At 44.1% G+C, this 21,502-nt stretch overlaps 1 protein-coding gene across 3 annotated transcripts in view; it reads right to left on the bottom strand.

Moving 5' to 3' along the window:
* Window positions 1–355: 355 nt before the first annotated feature.
* Window positions 356–21,502, bottom strand: part of LOC139591960 (bifunctional heparan sulfate N-deacetylase/N-sulfotransferase 4) — a 65,612-nt gene continuing 44,465 nt past the window's right edge. For 2 of the 3 annotated variants that reach the window (XM_071431175.1, XM_071431173.1), the window contains 9 exons: window positions 11,348–11,530; window positions 10,361–10,457; window positions 10,137–10,260; window positions 9,108–9,282; window positions 8,022–8,192; window positions 6,596–6,705; window positions 3,759–3,861; window positions 3,038–3,540; window positions 356–841 (listed from right to left, as the gene is read on the bottom strand). In XM_071431175.1, the coding sequence (XP_071287276.1) occupies window positions 3,421–3,540; window positions 3,759–3,861; window positions 6,596–6,705; window positions 8,022–8,192; window positions 9,108–9,282; window positions 10,137–10,260; window positions 10,361–10,457; window positions 11,348–11,530 (1,083 nt within the window). In that variant the 3' untranslated portion in view covers window positions 356–841; window positions 3,038–3,420. Of the gene's footprint in view, window positions 842–2,885; window positions 3,541–3,758; window positions 3,862–6,595; window positions 6,706–8,021; window positions 8,193–9,107; window positions 9,283–10,136; window positions 10,261–10,360; window positions 10,458–11,347; window positions 11,531–21,502 lie in introns of all 3 variants that reach the window. The other variant, XM_071431174.1, reaches the window with a different exon arrangement.

Raw genomic sequence — 21,502 nt, 5'->3', positions numbered from 1 at the left:
TAGGGCAAGAGCTTGCTTGGGGCTGCATGTCCCTCTCCTATGGTGCAGGGAGGCCAAACTTTGGCAGGGCAGGCCCAGAAATGTGTGTAACAAATACTGAAGGGTCAGATGTGCCTGCATCCATGTGCCTTCCTGGGAAGAAGAGGAGGAGGAGGAGGAGGAGGTCAGTGGCCTTGCCAGGAAATCCCATGTTTTGGGGCCGCTGTGCTGAGGGTGGGTGGAAGCCAGGGGAGGTGCTGAGGCAGGAGGAGCTGGGAAGGTGCAGGGTTTGAAATAGATGGCAGAGGCTGTGGAAGAGCACATTTGGGCTCAGGAAATGGGAAGGAGGGTTTAAGGGAAGAAGTAAAGCTCTGTCTGTAATACACCATCAGAAGTGTTTAATCTGTGGCATGAGAAGAACCCATAATCAGCTGTGAGCACATCAATTATTTAAAACAATTCCAGCAAGTACAGCCCTTGACCTCCCTCACCATCCCCACCCCCCCAACAAAAATACTTTGAGTGATCAAAATTTATTTTAATTCCTTCTGCTTCAACACCAAGTATTTGTTCAACTGGATTTGCTGTTGTCACGTAGAAGGGGAAAGAAAAATTTAAAAAAAAAGAGCTTGGGCAAGACAGTGAAGTTTTTCCTCAGCTCTATCAACAGGATGTCCTTTGTTCTGAAATAATGCAGAAATCATAGAAGTATTATAAAAGTTATCCAGTCACTGAACACTTCAGAATCTGTGTCACTTGCAAATCCTGATTTTTTTTTGGCAGCTTTTCTAGATAGGAGAGTGATGGAGGAATCGAGTCCGTGGGCAGGTCCACACCTTTGCAGTCACACTAAAAGGATGAACTGGAAGGACAAAAAGAGAAATAAAGAGAGTGTAAGAAATGTTGTCTGACAGGGAAATTCCTGTCCGATGAACACAGAGTTATGTAGAAGAAACCCCAAATCTAGCCTTAGTTCAGTACAATCAAATCAGCCATTGGTCACTGCTGATTTATGTCCCTGCTTGACACAGATGTCACACACATTCCTATTAGAAACATCAATTTTAAGCCTATTATGAACATAATTTGTTACTGATGGGAGCTAAATGAGTGGTTGATGTCTCCCTTTTGAGTGGCCCAGCAGAGGGGAAATGAGCACCCCAGCCCCTGATCGTTCAGGGGATGAAAGATCCCCCATCTCCCTGCCTCATAGTGGGGAGGGGGAGAAGGAAGAGGAGCAAACATTCAGCTCCTGCTTCTGTATTCAGGGCACATCCCCACTGCCTCATTATCACATCAGAGAGCCTGGACCCATCAGCGCTTTCATTACACAACCTCTTCCTCCCCCAAGAATTTCTAATTCCGCCATTTTAATTTGTTTGGGGGACTCTCAGCAGCCTGCTCCCCTATCAGAGAGGAAATTTGGTTTATTAGACAACATCTTGGAGCAGTTAATCCTGCAACTTTATTTTAGACCTTGAGAGGTCAATGCATAATTTAGAGGGGTTTGGATTCCATTCTGATTGCTTCTTGCTCAAAGACAACCTCAGTTATAGGAGCTCAGCTTTCCCAAAGCTCTGCTTTCATCATCAGCTCTGCTGCCATGGGCCCTGACTCCCGTGCCTGCCCCACAGGGTCACATCCTGGAATTCTCTTTTCCAGGGCAATGGGAGCAAACTGCAGCTGCAGCCCCCCTGCAGCACTGTGGAATTCTGAATTACAGCCTGCAGCACAGGAATCCTGTGATTTACAGACAGGAAAGAAGGACCAGCATGGTCTTTCCCAGCCACAGCCCTCTTGCCATCAATAATTGTTGCATTTTTGCTGCCTTTGTTTTGCTGGTCTGTAAGAATCCCAACAACGATATGGTCAGTGACATAAAAAAGTATAAAAAAGCAAAGGAGATCATTTCCAGGCAGTTCACAAAGGCTCCTCTGTCACACGGTGGTGCAGAGAAATTCTGTGCTGGTGGGTCCTGTTACAAGTGGAGGGAGTGAAACCTGAAAATAATGTTATTTCATCTTTGTGACACATGAAGAAGTCAATTCAAATGTCAGTTCTCAATGGAACATGAGATCTCTCAGAAATGTGAGGCCCATTCAAACTTAAAAAATAAGAGTGATGTATAAAAATATCTGGTGGATTTTCAGGACATGGTGCCATTACAGAGCTGAGAGCTGGAGAGATGGACTTCTTTCTAAACAAAAAGCTAAGAACAAGAAATAATTTTCTGGATTCTCTAGGGTTTGTCTCATTTCCTTGAAAAGCTCCTGAAGCCAGTGTCATGTTTATTCAGCTTTTAATCAAGAGTGAGGCAGTCCTCTTTTAATTAAAGCTGAGCCAGTTTTAATGCATTTTAACAGCTATAATTCTATCAATGCTCCATTTAGATACTCTTCTCTGACCAAGCCTTACTTATCCAGAGCTCTCATTATTCCAGTCATCTGTGGTGTTGCCAGTGCTCTAAGATAAGGGATTGTGGGTTTCTATGTTAAATACAAATACATGTGTTTACCACTTCCACGTCTGAGGAATGACCTCCATACAGGACAAGGAGTTTCTGTCCTGCTTTGCTGACCTTGCCCCCACAGCTCTGAGAACCAAGCACAGTTCATGTCATATTTCTGGTAAACCCCCCCTTCATTTCCCTGTGGGCACAAAAAGCAGATATTTAAAAGTGAGTGTGTCTGATCTAGAGATACACAAGGCAGATATTCAGGAGTGAAGATATGTATGTCATACATGTTTGTGTGATATAGAGGGGCTGTGTTTGTCCTTTCAACTCCATAAAAGTCTACAGGAAGGGTTTGTGCTCCAGCAGACTGATTTGTGTTCAGAACATTGAAAAAGGTAATTAAAGTTATTTTTCCGCACCAGTTTGCAGACTGAGACCCTAAATGACTCACCCAGTGTCTGAGGTTTCAGAGGCACAGCGCTGCTCTGCAGACCGAAGCTCAGCTGTCAATACCAGGCTGCTGGCAGCGCCCCGCTGCACGGCCTGCTGGGAACGTGAAAGGATTTGCAAACAAAAGCGGAAAAAGCCCAGCGCATGACCAACCTCCCAGTCCAGCGAGAGACGTTCCCATCCTTTGCCCGTATCCTGACAGACTGCAGTTTGTCCATGCGGTGTCCGTCCGTTCCACGCAGAGTTCCTGGTGCCTCCTGGAGAAGGGAGGAGCGAGGCTCGGCGCGGCCCCGGCCGGGATGCAGGGGGTGCATCCGGGAGCTGCCAGAAGGGCTCGGTGCCGCTCCGCCGGCAGCACGGCCATTCCAACACTTGTAGGGCTTGGGTTTGGGGCTTTTTATTTATTCTCCTGTGGTTTGTCTGGATTCGCTGGGAAGGGCGGGGTCCGTGAGGTCCTGTCCTGACGATGCCGAGTGAGCCGGAGGAGCGGGGGGGTGCGAGCGGGCAGGGATGCGCCGGGCCGGGTGCCCCCGGTGCTACCTGACCTTCTGCAGCTCCTGCCGCAGCCAGGAGGGCAGCGGCTGGCCCAGCCTGTGCAGCAGCTTGGACAGCTCCACGTTGTGCTCTCGGTAGTAGCTCGACAGAAACGCTCGGGACTGAGCGGGGAGAAACAAACCAAGATCAGGTTAAAGGGGACCCACCCCACAAATGGGCTCTCATAGGGGGAATTCAATGCCCTCTCTTCCAAAGCTCAAGTTTCTGATTTTTAAAAACATCAACGCAGTGAAAACACAACAAAGGGGAAAAAGCAATCAGTGTGTTTATTTAGGGTCAGTATTAAAACTGCTCCCATAAATTTCTGAACAGCCCTTACCTCTTGGTCCATTGGTGGGTATTTCCGACCTTTGCTTTTCCCCAGGCACTTTGTTTTCCCTCCTTCCAATAACTGGCACCAGAAGCCTTTCTGAGGGTCAAACCTGTGGAGGATCATATATTTTAAAAGACCTTGCTACAGAAACATCTCTTGGCTACTGAGACATCAGTGTTAGCCCACAATTAGTGCTGCACACATCTCTCTAAATGACTGGAATTCTGAGGACAGAGGGGGCAATCTGTGTAAACTCTGGGGATTCACTTTTTTCCCACAAATCTGCCTTGGAAGTGCCTAAAGGCAGGAAGTTTTTCCCACTACCTGCAGTGGGTAATTTTTGTTGTCCTTGTCCAGCACACAGGGTGATGTGCAGGTCTCCTGAAGAAGCGCTGCTTGGGTGCTGATGATTTAACATGCCTGAGGAAGAAGCTGGCTGCTCCCTATCACTGCATCTCAGTACCATTTTCCTTCCTAGTATGGCATTGTAGCATAAACACTGTCTTAGCAGCCTTATCTGAACCATGCCATTTGATTGTGGTGTCTGAAATGCAGAGATAGAAGGGGTTTGGATGAGGGCTTGGAAATGCGCGTTTGCTGAGGAACGAACAGCACCATGTGGCGTTGGGTTTGGAATTTACTGCTCTGGGACTGGAAGCAACCATAAAACATCCAAACACTGCTCATTCCTGCTGCTCAGCAGATGTTTGAGAGGGATGAATGATAATTGGCTGGAGCACAGATTTAATTAGTTACACACCACCTTTCTGCCCCTGCCCTGTCCCTACGACACAGATGCAGAAATGAGTGAATTTCAGGAGAAGGGTGAACTTCTCCATGGGTTTTTCTTTCCCAGCCTATTAATGCAGCCTGACCTTTGTTTCCTAAATTGTCTCTGTAGCTGTATCAATTAAAAACAAATAAATCATTGATTAAATGGGTATATTGATGATAGATTCATTTCTGCTTTGGCCTTTCCCATCTGCTCCTTGCATGGTGAAGTGCTGTAGCTGCCTTGCATTGATTTCCCAAGAGGAGCAGCAACATCATGTGCTGGGTAAAAGGGAAACTGCAAAACTATGCCCCAAACAATCCTTCTGCCTCAGAAGAAGCTTATTGAACATTATGAAAAGGATGTGCAAATTTGGGAAGGGGAAAAGAGGGTGAGACAGTTCAGGCTGAATTCAACCCTCTGTGTTTAGAAATCACAGAACTCTCAGGGCTTCTGTAAATGTAATTGGGCACAGTGGAGGCATTTATTTAAAAATAGTGATAGCCCTAAGGCTGAAGCTACAGGGGAGCATTTTAGAACTGTCAGCAGCAATCCTTGGAGGCCTGGTTATCTTTCCTTCCCTGCAGAGGAAGCCTGGGGGAGAGTCAGGGTTCTGGGAAAGCAGTACCTGATGCCAGAGGCAGGGAATGCCTGCCAGGGCAGAGCCAAGCAATGCCACCACGAGGATCTCTCTCTCACTATCTGACAGAATGTAGCAGCCCTCCAAGGGAGAACACTTTCCTAAGCACACTCCTCTCATCTTGTGTTTTCCTCCAGCCCTGCCTCTGTGCCCCTCTGCTCCCCTCCCATGGCTCCCTTCTGCCTGGGTTGATTTTATTCTCCTGCAGGACTTTCACACAATTACTCAGGGTGATGGACTTGTTGCTCAGTGCTCTTCACAGGCCTGGCTCCTTAGGCTGCTTCCTGACACCTTTAGGAATGTGTGCTGTGCAGTGGTTAGGCAGTAATGACTAGGAACAATCCTAGGCAAACTTTTTCCCTTTGAAAAGCCCTGCCAGAAAGCAGCTACACACTTTAATGCATTTTCCCCTTCCCTCCCAAATCCGTGCAGAAGTGAGGGCTTCCACAGCACATTTGCATTCTTGATGCCTCTAAACAGGGAGTGCATAATTTTATGGATCTGTTTACAATCCATTTTTCCTGTCCAAACCAGTATGAGAAGCCAAATTTTTTCCTGCTGTGCAACTCCACTGACTTTGATTTAGTTCCAGCAAGGAAGATGTATGTCTGTGGGTGTGGATTTTAAAAACCCAGCAGAAGGCACTGCAGATGTGCAGTTGTGAGTTGTTCAAGCATCAATAGCTCAGCTCTGTGATCAGACTCCTCCTCCCCTCCACCCGCTTTGGAAACCAGTGACTTAAAAAATTGCATTCTGAAATCCAAAATTCTTTCTCTAGAAAAAGGTTTTGGCAGAGCAACTTCGTTAAGCACTGAAGTCTTACTTTGAACCTGTGATATAAATAAGCCGAACCCTGCTAGGGGAGGAAACATTAAATGGAAATTGTAAGCAGAGAGGAGCAGTGTGGGGCAGCTGCAAAGTCAGGACCAGCCTGCAGGGAAGGTGAAGCAGAGGCTTTGCTGCTTCCCACTTCATGTGCTGGCTCAGGGGCTTGGAAAAGCAGTGCCAGGCTTCCCAGGCCACAGATATACCAGGGCTGGGGCTGTAAGAGATGGTGCTCCTCACACAGGGAGGCTCAGGGCAAAAGCTTCTTACAGTTTTCTGCTGGACTAAGAGGGGAGAGGGGAATTCAGCCTACTCCCTCCCCTGCAGGAGTCTCAGCTGTACATGGAAATCCAGACAGGAAAATGGGATTGGGGAACGAGTGCTTCTCACCCAGCCTCTGCCATCGGGCTCATTTGGAATGATAAAGCCAAACTTTCCACACCTGACACTGCAGGCTTCAGCTCCTGGAGACTGATGGGAAAGAACCCCAGGCTTCTCCAAGTTATTGTTGTCCTGATGTGTTTGTAATTAGTAATGCAGGGATTCTGGTGGGAGGGGATGTGCCCTGGGATCCCACAGGGCAGATAAGAAAGGGAATACACTCACGTTAGGGCTTCAGAGTAATTGTAGTGAGGAGAGACTCCCAGAAACTTCTGCACTTCATCCATCACAGTAGCAGGGTCACTTCTCAGCTGCTGTCCATCAATAATGAGCAACTGCAGAGATAAATATGGCACTGATTTGGAAACAGGACTAAGGGTAACCAAAAAATGGCATTATTTCACTTCTGTGATAACCTGGATTTAAATTAACACAACTTTGTACAGTGCTAAAAACATTCATGTGGATGAACTCCTTTTTAGGTTTGCTTTTTACTTTATTGAGTTGGATTTGCATAGGTGGGCACCTTGTAACTCTGTGTGTGCACCTTGTTCAAATGCAGGAGTTAAACCTCACAAGCCAAACCTGACACTCAGACAACTGTGAGAAAAGAGAGAAGGAAAGAATGTAAAATTTGCTGAGGTTTATGATGTGTCTGTGGGAGATCTTGAGGAGAGAAGGCAGCAGCTCCAGGTGAGGGCAGAGGAGGAGCCCAGGGAACAGGGCATGGGATGCTCAGCACCCTCTGCATGCTCAGAGTTTGCCAGGACATCCCCCTCTCCTTTGGAGGAATAAGTTGGGATGAGGTGGGCAAGGAGAAGATGTGGCCTGTCTGCTCCCAGGGCAATGCTGCCCTTGCTGCCAGCTCAGCAGCTCTGGGCAGGACTCCCTCCCCATTTATGAAAGGGTAGAAAGGCCAGAGAGGAAAGAAGGAAGTAAATGACTGAGGTTTCCTCCCTTCTCCTGGAAATGGGATTGACCTGCTTCTCTTCTCTTTAGTACAGCTGAGGCTGGATAAAAAGAAAAATGAGGATTGCAAGAAGGCAGAGCTTCTAATTATTTTTGTTGTTTGGTTTGTTTGGTTTTTTTTCCCCAGGTCCCTGACAAAGTAGGCAATGTCAGCTCTGCCTCCTTTCAGCATATTCTGTCCCACCCAGAGCACTCTGGGGATTCTTGCTGATGACAGAGCCTCTTAGAGCTTTGCCTGACAGGAGGCACAGACGTGAACTGCCATGTGACCATGTCCTTGGACAAAGAGTGCCCATGCATGTGCTTTGCAGTACTAAAATGTTTGCTTTAGGTTATTTTATTATTATTATTTCAACAATGGAAATATTCTTTAGATCTATGGGCTTAGGTAAGTTTTTCATGGCAAAGGTTATAAAAGACAATACAATAAAATATCTGAAGGAAGAGGGGGCAAAAGAAGGAAGCTGTGCTCCAGCCCTGAGAAAGGCCAATTCTATCTGAGGATCAAGGACATGTAAAGCTTTCTATGATAGGGACTGAGTGGGGAGCAGGATGAAATTTGTATTTCTGAAAAGCCCTGGCACAAGGTCTGATGCTGCAGCTGCGGCTTTCCCGGGGCACAGGAGCCTCGGGACAGCTTTGGGCCATGCCAAGGCTGGCTGAGCTGGGCGGGCTCCCTTACCTGGGAGGGTGGGAAGTGCGAGAGCCACCTGTGGATGTGCAGGGCGTACCAGCCGGGCTCCAGGCAGCGCCGCTGCAGCGCCCGCAGCTCCTGCGGCGCCCGGGGGCCGCCTGTGATCACCTCGTAGAAATTGAACCTCAGGGCAGCGGGGTCCTCGTGGGAGCGCTGGTGCTGCGGGGACACAGGGAAGGAAATACGTGCCACAATATGGATGCTGCAGATGAAGCCTGAATTCTTAAAAATCTTAAAAATCACTGTTTACTGCTTTGCCTCGGCAGCTGGAAAGCTGCCAGTGAGATATGACCCAGTGCAAACTGCAGCCCCTGGCCGTGCTTTCTTCCTTGCAGAACTTGCTGGCAGGATCAGAAATGATGTATTTCATGCTATCCTAGCATTATTAATCTGAGGCTATTTTAACACTGCATTTAGTGTTTCCTTTATGTGTTTGCCTATGCCATTTTCACAAGCATGCTTATATATTTCCCTAAAAATAGAATTTTTAAATAGTGCGGATTTTGTTATGGAAGGGTGTGGGCTCAGTAAAAGGCAAGGAAAAGCATCCTGGGGTTTTCTGGGGAAAACAACAGGCTTGCTTTTGTTTCCAAGGAGAGAAAAAAGCCAGTGTCTCCAGTCACAGCTCTTTTTACCTCCTTGGAAACTTCAGGAGACACTGGATCCATCTGGGCACCTCTGCACACTGCTGAGTACACGCTGGGGGAAGGGAAGTGGGGCCAGACCTCAGCATCAAGAGCTCTGATTCCCTGGCTGGGCCATGCTCCTCTTCCCTGTGCATCTCCTTGGGCATGGAGCACTGCTCTCCCTCTGTGCCCTGTCAACTGTAATTGAGATTAAACTGTTTGTTCCCAGCTGGTGGCAGCTCTGTTCTGGGAACTTCCATCATTCCTGACACCGGTGTCACAGGTGCCAGCTGCACAAGCTGGCATCCAGCACCCTCCTGCTCCCATGGGGTGCCAAGGCTGTGCCACAACTCCCATTACTTGCCCAAGGACACAGATTCCCACTGATGCCACCACCATCCCCTGGCAGTGGCCTCACTGTGCAATTCTGGGGCACAGAATTCCATACCTGGTACCAGGAGTAGGCGCGGTCTGACGGGTCAATGAGGATGGTGATGATCTTGGCCTTGGGGATGAGGGAAGCAGCTCTCCTGGGAGCTTCCTCAGAGTGGAAATAGTTGGCACTTTTCTCAAACAGGAGGTCAGTGGTGGTGTTGGAAGGAGTGGGGAAGAATTCCATGTACCTTGGAGGGGAAGAGACTTGTCAGAATGAGCAGCAGCACAACAGGGTCATGGCCCCATGCTTCCCATTTCATGGTGGGTGACAAGGTGAATTTTCAGACATAATTCTCAAGAAGCAAAATTGAATTTTTCAGCTCAGCCCAGACTGGAGTAATGGGAATGCATCTTGGCTCTTAGGTGGTGCTGGTAATAAAGCCCTCATGAAGTCGGGTAATTAGGTTTTTCCTGTGATGGATGGGATTTTTGCTAATAACTTCAGTGTCAAAGGGATATCTTTCACCAGTTTGGAGTGAGTTCAGTTTTATCTGCAGAAAAAAATTGGGAAAAGCTTCAAAATGTCAACATTTAATGTCAACATTTAAATGTCAAACTGTTTAATTTTAACGTTGTTGAAGTTCTTAATTTTGGGACTGACATATCTTTGCTTGTGGACGCTTTCAGAATGCAAGATTTGAATTTTGGCTTTGAATGGTCTTTTCCATTTAAAATTGATTGGATGGATCCTTGTGAAGAGATAAATGGAACCTCACTTCATGAAAAGCCACTTTGGAAGGAACAGAGTGTAAGTCAGTGCAGCTACAGCTATGACAAGACAGAGATGTACTCATGACAGAACTGCCTCTTGCATTCATTTGTGTGAAAACTCAGAAAATTCTTACTGCAATTACTACTAAACAAAATTAGGGGCTTGATTAAATGCCCCATCCTTACCAATTAGATTCTCTTTCCATCTGATAATTCCCAGCATAACAAATTCATCCAGTAATTAGGGGATGTCACACCCGCTCCTGGAATTGTTCCACTGTGATTTTCCATGCATTAAGAATGAACACCTCGATTTTGTCATTCTTCTTACCAGTCAATTCCCTTGTGGTAGTTGTTGCCATTGAAGAATTGAACTTCCTCAAAAGTTTTTGGGCTGGGGAGATTGCTGATAATGGAAGGGTGCATCAGAAGGAATAAATAAAGGGCTGTTGTTCCTATGACAACGAAAAGAGGTGCCATTAGGAAATATTAAAAAATTTTAAAAGGACCTTTGACTTTGTAGAAACTTTTAAAAGCTCTCCTTGTGCTCCTTACCTGTTTTCTGGGGTCCTATCACCAGGAATTTGGGCAGGTGGTCGCAAGTTTTGTCTCTGGACCAAATATCCCTGTGTCTCTTATCGTCACACGGGTTCTGAAGGACAAAAAGTGGTGGTGCCCATCACACTAGGGATCTGAAACCTCTGCAGGGTCTGAGTGTTCTGCACTAATGCCAGAGCCCTACACTGAGCAGCAACATCCCACAGTGTGTGTACAGTGGTTTTGAATGACTGAGGACAAGGTTCAATCATTAGCAGAAAAATAAAAGAAGGGAAAAAAAAAAGATTGGAACATTGATTTAATCACGTTTCCATTTGAGGTTCAGATGGAAGCCTCTGAATGGCTTTGAGGCATTACTTTTTGAGCTGTCAGAGTGGTTCTGGATGCATGGGGCTTAGTGCCAATTTTAATTTACGTGAGAATGCAAAAGGGAAGGACAAAATAGAAATGTGAGATATTATTCATCTCCTTATCTTTCTCCTACCTATGAATGCAAAATAAAAACCTGTGAACAAAAGGCCCTGCAGAAGAGGTTGGGACGGCTACTCTTCAAAGCAGTTACCATACAGATGCTGCTTTTGCAGAGGTAACAGAGGATACACTTTGCTGGTGAATAAAATTAACTAAATATGATGGAGAAAATCATCAGCTGAATGGAATTGCTACAGCCCAGTGGAAATATTGTAGATTTATACTTCCTTTGTAGCTGGGCCAAAAATTATAGGGGAAATTTTCTGCACCTTTTCGCAAGTGTAAGCCCTAAGTAACTGCACAGGTTTCCTTGGTGCCCTCCTGGATTTAAGCCTGTGTAACCACAAGCTCAGTGTGGCTAACGGTATTCCAGGTAGAAGAGGCAGGTACATGTAACCGTTAGATGACAGTGTTGAACTCACATTCCCATGCTCGAAAAAGGCTTTTTAGAGGAAAAGATGCTCGTTCCAACAAGGGGATTGCAGCTGGAGGAGGAAAAGGAGGTGCCTTTACCTGCCACAGGGGGTCAGTCTGCTCGGGGAAGAGCTGGAAGTACTTCTGGGCCAGCTGCACAGGGGGCAGCGTCTGCAGCCTCAGGTTTGTGGAGCTCCTGACAAAGCTGGCGAGGTTGGCAAAGGTGTAGAGGCCCAGGCGGTCGTTGCCGTAGTTGGACAGGTGGGTCATGAAAATGCTGATCTGGGGACAAGAGGAGCCTTTCAGGCACGGCACACCAAAAATCCAATTTGCTGTCCCCCCCTGGTGCTGGCTAGAATAGCATGGCTGTAAGGGAATAAATTCTGACACAAACACTCCCAGGCTTTGTGAAGGATGGTACCTCAGCTAAGTATCTCTGTCTTCATTTTCTCCTTAAAGCTGATATAGCTTCTTGTTATCAGCCTTTATGTGGCCCCTGCCTTGTAGATCTCATGATTTATTTCAGAGGAATAAAGAGAGTTTATAAGAACAATGTGACAAATGTATTTCCCAGCATTTTCTTTCCACAAGCTGGTTACACTCAGTTTTGTGGCTGTTTTACCAGTAGATTGTCATTATTTACTTTTATGAAGATGGCACCAGACTGGATGTTGTCACTTGGCTGTTTTAGTCAGTGCAGTGGCCTGATCTGGGATGGACTGACAGTGAAATTGGATCACAGCTGCAGGCAGATCTCGGGGACTGAAGCAGCCTCATTCTGAAGAAATGAGCTATCAGCAGTCGGGACACCTGGCAACAGTGGGGACACCTGCTTCCCAGTAAATGGTTTGCTCTGCACAGAGATAATTGTGTCCAGGTGAGCCTCGTCTGGGATGATTAGGAATGGGAGAAGTTTATAAAGTCATGTGCAGGACAGTAGGGTAGAGGTTGTACTTTCTTCTTTTGGGAGCTGTTGCAGGAGTCATGTTCAGGTCAGTGCATTTTGAGTTTTTAAATTCAAAGTGAATAGAATTGATGTGCTGGAGGGTGTCTGGGTGTGTTTTGAGTGATGCCTAGCCCAGCCCAGGCCTGGGGACAGTGTTTATGTAGCACTCCTTTGGAGCCTGGGCTGTAGGTCAGATATGCTTGAGATAGGCTCTGAAATACCTCTGTGTGTGTCTCAGGAAGGTTTTTAGCAGTGATCCACCTGCAGAGTGAGCTTTCCCTCCTGCAGGTTCCTGCTCTGCTGTCCCAGGCTTGTCCCCAGTCCATCAGGGGACGAGAAGCTACTAGCTTCCCACTCTCACCCTCTTGCTGTGCCAAGGTGGTGCTTCTTTAACCACCAGCCCCCAGTGCTTGGAAACGGGTCCATCAGTTTCTTAAATTATTAACAAGGAGCTTTTAGTGCTCCTCCGAGGGGGAGACAGATGGAGCTTAGGAGAAAGTGTCCCTCATGGCCCCTCTGCAGTGGGATGGCATTCTGCACACTTTATGCCACAAAAGGTAATTTATTCTTCCCTTTTATTCTGCTCTGGGCCTGGGCTAAGCAGAGATTGGAAGCTGTACGAGTTGGTTTTTTTTCTGTGGGTAGATTTGGTGGATTCCAGTTCTTGTATGTTTTATGATCCCAAGTATTTGACATAAACAGAGTGAATCTTAAAATTACCCTGAACTTGGTGCATGTCTCTAAGTACTACCCCAGAAACCATAAGGAAGGTAATAGATCATCCTCTCCTCACAAAATAAACCCCAGCCAACACAAACAGATCCTTGCTAGTTCAACTCCTGCAAATGTGCAAAGTTCTTCCTGTAAACTGTTTTAAAGTGCTGAAAAGGAAAACATTTGTAGGAAATGTTGCTGGAGAATATCACCTTGTTTCTGGAGCATTTGTTTGATGAGTGCTAAATGACATTTAATGTTATTGCACCAAATGAAGTATGCAAGTAAATCTGTGTGCTCCTTGTGCTTTGTTTACACTTGAAAATGGATGAGATTCTTTTTAATGTTAAAATGTACTTGTAGGAGATGAGTATTAGCTTATTCTAGGAGTTTCATTATGCTGCAAAACCATTTAAAAGATCCAGTAATCACTCTTCATGGAGTCAAAAGATCTTGGACACTTTTGACTTCTTCTCCTCCAGTGGTCTTTTTGGAAGTGAAAAAGCCCCAGATATGATGCATTATTCATGGAGTAAAATGGGATTTAATCCTTTGCCATCTACCTCCAAATCACTGGGGATGAAAGGTGATGGGTTTTAACTGCTCACTTTAGAGTATGGATGATAGCAGATTGTTTGCAAACTAATGGCAGGACTATCACACCATTTCACTGTGTGGTTTTTGTCTCTAGGGCTATTTCACATCACTTACATCTAGAATTTAGATATACAGTGTTTTCTCTATATGGAATGTTATTTTTCTCTATATGGAATGTTGTTTTTCTCTATATGGAATGTTTGTATATGCAGGCTTGTGTTATAGAAAATGAAACTTACAGTAGTCAGTAGAGAGAAACTAAGGGCTTTTAAAAAAAATTATTCTAATAGAAACCAGTGCCTCAAAACTGTATTCTGTACTCAGAGTTTGTGTGCTTGCTCTGGATGCACAGCCCTATTAATTCAGAATAAAGAGCTTTTTTCCTTCTGTAACTGCCAAACTTAGCACAGCTTTCGCTAAAAGCACTTGGTTTTGGACAAAGATTAGCCACCTGCCTCTGGAGGGCACAGCTGGAATGCAACACAATCTCAAGGATGGCAATTCTGTGTTGGGAATAAAAGATTGGCTGATTTGTTTCTGTTGGTATCTGAAACTCTCCCTACCCATTGATCAAGCACTTGCAATGAAAAAATCCATTAGGAAACTTAGGTATAAATGTGTTCCACCTCATCCTCTCAGCCACTCCACAATTAAATAGGATCAATGTTCCCCTTTAGGTCCTTTCCTCCTGCTGCTTGGCCCATTGCTGGAAAGCCCAGGAGCCAAAGTTGGGTATCATGTGGGAATTCCACTGTTCTGAGGGGAAATGGATGTTTAGTGTCTGGAGCTTTTTTAAATAAGGTTTGCCAGAAGGGAGAAATTAATGTGTGGATTCTTCTGTGGCTAGGGGGAGGCTGGGAGGGAGATTTTTGTGTTGACAAAGCACTAATTTTAATAATGACAAATGGCTTATCTAGAATTCAGCACTATTCATATTCATGACCCTTCTGCTGCTGAGGCAAAATCATTTATATGCCTGAAAATCGCACTTTTTTTTTTTTAGTTTTGCTCTCTTTCCACTCTGCACATCTGTTTATGCTTTAATGCTCTTGACAGGATAATCAAATATTTTCCAAATATAATATCTCTAAAGAAAGCAACAAAGTCAGTGTTTGGACAGAAATATTTTTGTCTTTGATTGAAGGGGAAAAAAAACCACGGAATGGCATTTTATTTCCTGTGCCCATATTCGTTACTGTGTCTGCTCTCCACCTTGAGAGAGGTGCTCCCAGGATGGGAGTTGGAAGCTGCTGTCCAGCAGTGGTGGGAAGTGGCCTTGGGATAGCTGTACAAATGCTGCAGAGCCTCTATGCTGTTTTAAAATTCCCTATTGGAAGAGAAAATTGGTTCTCATTTACCCAGGAACGCTTTCTGCTTTTCCATTGTTTAGTTGGCAGGATTAAATGAATTCCTCAGTATTGACAGAACAATCCTATGCCTTGTTCCTTTCCTTCTGAGAATACAGTTGTTAGGGTGGATATTTTATTTTTTTTTCTGTTATCTCTCCAAGTTTTGCTTCTAAAGTAAAGGCTAAATCATGAGCACATTCCAACACAGCCACTGCTCCCCAGGTCATATACATTTGTGACACCACAAGGTGTGTGGGGTCCCAGATGAAGAAAACTGGTTGGGAGGTTCTAATCCATTAGTTTTATATATTAGTTAAATATCTCTCTTTGCCCCCCCCCCCCCCCCCCCAAACCTGCTAGTAGAAAAAATTTGGGTTTTTTTTCCTCTCAGCACATGCTTTGAGAGGCTGTGAAAAAAGTAACTGCTGCTTCTGATAAATTTGTGCAATTAGTATGTAGCTGGGTGAGGGTGGAAGATCTGAATGGTTGTTTTATGGCTGTTCATTTGTGACACTTGTGATCAGCAGCACAGCTAATTGTGGCCAAAGCTGCTGCCACTCACATCTGTGGGCCTCAGGAAGCCTTTGCAGAAATATACAGCAATTCAATTCTCTTGTTATTTCCATTTTCTAATGAAATTCATGATACAGGAATTTGTTTTCTTGCCATCTGTGTTTTCTCATTGAAAAGACTTCCTTAGACTACAAACTCTCTCTTAAAGAAAAGAAATAAATCTACTCAGTTCAGACTTAAGGACAAACCCAAGTTCAAATTAAGGAAATAAAGCAGATTGCAGGGTTTTTGGGTACTGTTGGTTTAGGTCAAGCTGAACATGAGGCAGAGCTGTTAAGGACAAGGGACACGCAGGTAAAAAGAAGCCCAAAGGATGATGTCTTTGGCTAAGTGCCCATAAATGACAGTTTCTCTGCCATTTCTCCTTAGAGATGTGGTAAATTAAGATCTGCTTCTAACTGGTCTTGGAATGATAGGATGAATGATGTCTTTTATCCCTGACATGACACTCCAGGCAGAGGAAGGAAACATTCCCTGGCATTCCCGATGGACACCAAGTTACAGAACAAGTCTAAATCATTCTGTTTATTCTCAGCACTCCTATAAAGAAAGAATTTTCACTCCTAAGAAAGAGTTTTCACCAGGATATTTTCTTTTGAACTGCAAAGAAATGCCTGGCAAGTTGCTATAGGCTGGAGATGCAGGAAATGTATCATTTGTTTTTATAACAGTTCTACTGTCATGTTGCTATCTTAGCAGTTTTCTGACTGCTCTGGGTGATAGAGTGTTCATAAATGATGATTAATTAATCCAGTTTGGTGGCCTACTCTGAGCAAACAAACTTCAGAGTTAATTTAATTCTCCACTCTTGGTTTCAGAGAGAAAAAAAAGGCAGCATTTTCAGTTCACTAGAGGATATAATATTCTCAAATCAGCCACTTTCCAATTAATTTGAACAGCGAGCACAGTGAGGAAATTTAGTTCTTGGCCATTTACTTCTATTAAGGATTCATTTTCAATAATCAGGGAGTTCTGAGTCAGCTTGTTTTCACCTGGAAGACTTGCTCCTGGCACTTGAATAAATAATTGCATGGTGTGTGCATGAAGGTATCAGATTCTTTCCTTCTGTCCCCAGTACCCCCTTGTTGACATGCAGTCATTTGCTGCTATTTCTGCCATCACCCAACTTGCTGGGAAGGAATTCTGGTGAAATATCAAAATGTGTGGAGTGGAGCAGCAGCTTTCATAAAGCAGGAAAATGTCATGAAAGGAAAGGAGATGTACTATCCTTGAAATGTTTTCCTGATGCTCTGGGTTTCAAGCTAATTAGTTTCTAAATGTGCTGCAGAAGGCTTGAGTTTCCATGGGGTAATATTTCCCTGTAGTAGTTCTGTGCAGCCATGTGGGATGAGGGGGGAAAATAATGATTTACAAAGGAGGGAAAAATATTCAGGACCATGAGGAAGGTCAGGGTTGATTTTTGTGTTTGTCCATTAAGCTAAATTCTGATGTAACTTGTTAACAAAACTCCCTTTTAATTTAGTGGAATGAACCTTTCCCTCTTGTCAGGTTGGAGAGGGACACGTGTGTCCCTGTGGGCTGCACCCTGATAACTGCAGCTCCACAAATATTGACATTTTTTATTGGGAGGTTGCCTGCCTGATTTTTTCTGTCCCCAAAATGTGCTGAGATGCTCAGCTCACAGGGCCCTCAGCAGAACTGCAATGTGAATTACTTTTGGATTGCAGCACATTTCCTACAATGCCCAAGGTTATTTTTTATTCTTTCTATAACTATGCTCAGAGAAACAAAGCAAATAAAAAGAAAAACATTACCAGCACTCAAGATGTTCCATAATAATATTCCCAAATCTCTTGTGGAAGGTATAAATTAACCCCTCTCTGCATTTGCTTTTAATATGCCAAAGCAATAACGTGTGATTCTCCTGTCTCTGTGATGAGAGGGAGCAGGGAACAAGAACAAAATCTTCCAAGTGTGGCACATGCAGGATGTGGAGAATGCAGATCCAACAGGCTGGGAATGAGCAAGAGCCCTTTAGTCACGGGGAGAGTTTAAAAACGGAAATGCCTTTAAGTGGCCCTCAGAATTAAAAGTGTCCCATGGCACTTCCCAGGGAGTTGGAATAATAATGTACATTATTATGGGCTGCCTGTAGCTTCTGCTGATGGGAGTTCAAAGTTACCTTTCAATCACAGGTCTGATTTCGCTCTCGACAACCAAATTCCTGTGAAGAAAAGCTAATCTTCCTGAAATTCATCTGCCACGTTTCACCTCTGCTTAAAGCTTCTTAGGGGTGTTTGATTGAAGTGGGAAGAGAAGCCTGAAGTGTTTAGCTTCTCCCTTTTTCTGCTGCTTTTCCATTTTTAACCTGATCTGTCAGTTGCAAATATGTGATACTTGGTTGGCTTTGTGGGCCAAATGCTGTGCAGGGTGTGCCTGACTCTACATCCTATGTGGTGAGGCAGGTGTAAACTTAGAATAGGGAGGGTTATGCATATAAAAATAGGGAGAAAAATTACTTGTGCCCATTTTTATGGTGGAACTATGGAAAGGAGTCAGTGGGAGATGGAGTAAAAACACCTTGTGAGAGGAAGGGGAAAGGAAGAGTCAGTCCAGGTGAATTCCTGTGTAACAGGGAGAGAAAGAAAGGGTGCTGCAGGAAAGGGGTGCCAGGATTCTGGGTTATCCAAAGGCTTTTCAAGGTGAACAGGTAATGGGAAAATGTGTATCACATTGGCAAATAAATCCAACTCACTGACTGCTCGACCAGGCCCGTGGGTGTTGCTGCTTCTCCTTGAAGCCCCATGCACTCATTTTTGCTGTTGTGCTTAACTGAGGTGCCTTTTGTGCTGTCACTTGCTGGCTTAATAAAAAGCTCTCTGGTTTAAAGAGGTGGGTTTTTTTAGGAGAAATGACTCTCTCACTGTTGTTTGTGGAGGCAATAATATTTAGGGCTGTATTTATTAGCTTATCTTGGCTGTTAAATGTTTATGGCTGTTGTTTATGGCCTGTGGAGCAGGGGAGGAAAGGAAAGGAGCCATCAAACAGATAGTGGGAGACCTTGTGGATGCTCAAGAGGTGATAAATAGAACGGTTTGTAAAAGCATTAAACATGTCAGGCTCTTCCCGGGAGACTGAATGACGGGCAGGGTCAGAGAACCCACTCGGTTTTGAGCCTGACATTTGGATGTGGAAAATCTCCCTGAATACTTCAGCACCAATGGAGTTCTCTAACTTTGCCTATGAGAAAGCTGTTTGGTTTTTTGTTTGTTTGTTTGTTTTTGTTTTTTGTTTTTTGTTTTTTTTTGCTGCTGAAAGTATTTCAGTTTTGGGGACTTTGTTACAACTGGGTTGCCTGTAATTCTAAATTTTCACGGGTTACATCTCCTGTTCTGTGTTTGGTCATGATAGCAGATGATGGGAGTCTAGGAAAATAGCACAACTTCCACACCAAATTCCCTTCCCAAAAAAAAAAGCAGGCACCTTAAAGCAGGCTGGTTCTACTGCTGGTTTCTCTATGGAGTGTGGCAAAACCAGAAGTGCCTGGAGAGCTGATGGGAAGAGGTTTAAAAGAAAACCAATGTGGCGCAGCACTGGTGAAATAAACAATGAGGGAGGGAGATTGTAAGAACATATTCTGTGAGAAGAAAAAATTATTATAAAGCACAATTAAGCTAAGCAAATAATGAGAGGTAGAATTTTAAAAAGGCTGAAAATAACTGAGATGTTGCACTCCTTTGAAATGCCATAAGCTTTCCTTTTTTCATCTTATATAACCCAATGAAGTAAATGTTAAAAAGATATCTCAAAGCACTGCAAAAAGTTGTAAAGTATTGAGAAGGTTTAGGAAGAGAAAAAATGACACGATGCTGTTCAATGTGATTTTAAACAGAAAATAAATTTTTACGAGTTTCAGGCTGACTTTGCCTCTGCTGCTGGAGCTGTGGAATGCTGCACACCTGCAGAAAACCTAAATATTTTTTTCCCAATGCTGATCAGAACCAGAGAATTTTCTAATGTATTTACATAGCTGGGTAGTGTTACATTCCCATTAAGGACATGGTGATTTTCTTGTAAGATGCTCTTTGGTATTGCACTCCTGTCTTTGAAGATACATCATGAACTGCAATGTACTTTTTTGAGTATTAATGTGTTTTCTTGGCTTAAGATCTAACTATACTTAATAGAGATGCTGTAAGCATCTCTATACAAGAATCATAGTGTTGGGACAAGTTTTATTTTGCTATCAAAATTAGATTGGGCACAAAACCAGTTTTGCAAAGCTTTTTTACGTTTTGGTTGGTTGTAGTTTTAGATGTAATTTTTCCCTCTTCCCTTCTTTCTAGTGAGTGTGGTGGTTTTGCTGCTCTCTTTTCACTGCTGCTGTGCAAGTCCTGATGCTACAGCTTTTGGGAGGTCTCTCCTAATTAAGATTTAGTGACTAACTGGGTTTTGATGTTTCTCAAACCACATAGTAAATAACATCAAAGATGATTATAACTTAACTCTGATTGAACAGTCAGCTTTGGTCTGTCAAGGGAGATAAGAAACTTTAAACTGAAATTTTTCTTACTTGTATCAAATAGTAAAGCAAAAGTCCAAGAAGATAATATTTAATTTTCTGCCCCAAACTCTATTTGTATTTCTTATTTGTACATACATCTGAAGCTCCTTGTTATTGCTCTTAGCCTCCACATGAAGAAGACCCTTCAGAGGGGAGCTGGATTGATACCTTTGAAAGAGTTTGGCTATTTGGGTTTATTTCAAGGCCAGTCTGTTTGCTGAGCCTTCCCCACTAACTTTAATGAGCTTTGCTTTGAAGTGTTTATGCAAAGAGTAAGTACCCCAAACTGCAGACTTGAGCAGCCTGCTGCCTTAGCTGGATTCTGGAAAGGTCTGCCTGGGATTCTTGTAACCCTCATTAAAACTCCAAGGAAGTTGGTTTGATTTCTGTCTGTCTTGGTGGAATTTATCCCTCCTCTGCCTACTACTACATCATCTCTGCCAGACATGACTCATCTTTAGGATTCATAAATTAGACAGTGAAAATATCTCTCTGAGCCACAGAGTATTCAGTAGAAGCCATTTAAAAAAAATTCCATCAGAAGATCCCCTTGACAATCTCTCTTCAAACTTTATTCCAATGCAGTGTCCCTTGGGCATTTTCTAATTTAACCATCTGTGTGATATTGCTTCATGGAAGCACAAACATTTTTGGTATTTGAGCTTAATAGGTATTTGTAATATATTTGCTGAAATTGCTAACCATGATCTGAGGAAGGGATGGGGTTTGTATATATCTTTTGAAAAACTGTTTCATCAAAAGTTGATCATGGCAGATTTTTCAAATACCACCACCAATATCTAGGGCACTCTCAAGTTAGTGGGACACAGATTGGCTGAGGAATTTGGGCTGCTCTAAGCATTGCTTGTGGGGTTAGGAGTTGTACATGCTCTGCTGCAGGCTGCTGCACTGCCCAAATCTGAGAAAATCTTCACCTAAGTGAGAAATGCACAGGTATTCATCCAAGTATGCTAAAGCTCAGTGTGAATTCCAAGCTACACTTCAGGAAAGCATGGGAAGAAAAGCCAGCCTTTTCTGAGGCTGAGAGAACTGCAGGTAATGGGGAGGCAGGATAAAGAAGAGGGATCGGTTTTATTCTCAAGTGAGGTGTGATATGTATGGTATAGAAAAATTCCTGATAGAAAAGTTCCATTTCTTTAAGACCACTGAATCCCACTCGGACACCAACTTACTTGTCCAGCCAAATGTTCACTCACTAGTATCTAACTGTATAGCCCCAAAAATCTATTTTTAGGTGTCTAAATAAAAGTGACCTGGATTTGACAGTCAGCTCCACCTGAAGTTTCTTTAGCTCTGCAGAGGAGTCAATGAGTACTGGAGTTTAAACTCACTGAAAATGAGGCCACCTGGCAAGACAGGGACATTCATCTTGGGCCTGGTGCAGCTTGTTTGGAGCAACGGGAAGGAGGGAGGACAATGTCAAGAAAAAATAATCGATACATGGGGGGGTTTGGCTCTTTCCCTTGCTCCTTGCACATCTAGGCTCCTGTCTTAAGTGGTACCAGGCAGTTTTTTAGCAGCTCAAAACC

This window comes from Agelaius tricolor, unplaced genomic scaffold, assembly GCF_023055355.1.
Source record: "Agelaius tricolor isolate 1412-34295 unplaced genomic scaffold, bAgeTri1.0.p SCAF_8, whole genome shotgun sequence".
NCBI classification, from domain to species: domain Eukaryota; kingdom Metazoa; phylum Chordata; class Aves; order Passeriformes; family Icteridae; genus Agelaius; species Agelaius tricolor.
The sequence above is the reverse complement of the archived record's forward strand: the minus strand, read 5'-3'. Positions and strand labels throughout refer to the sequence as shown.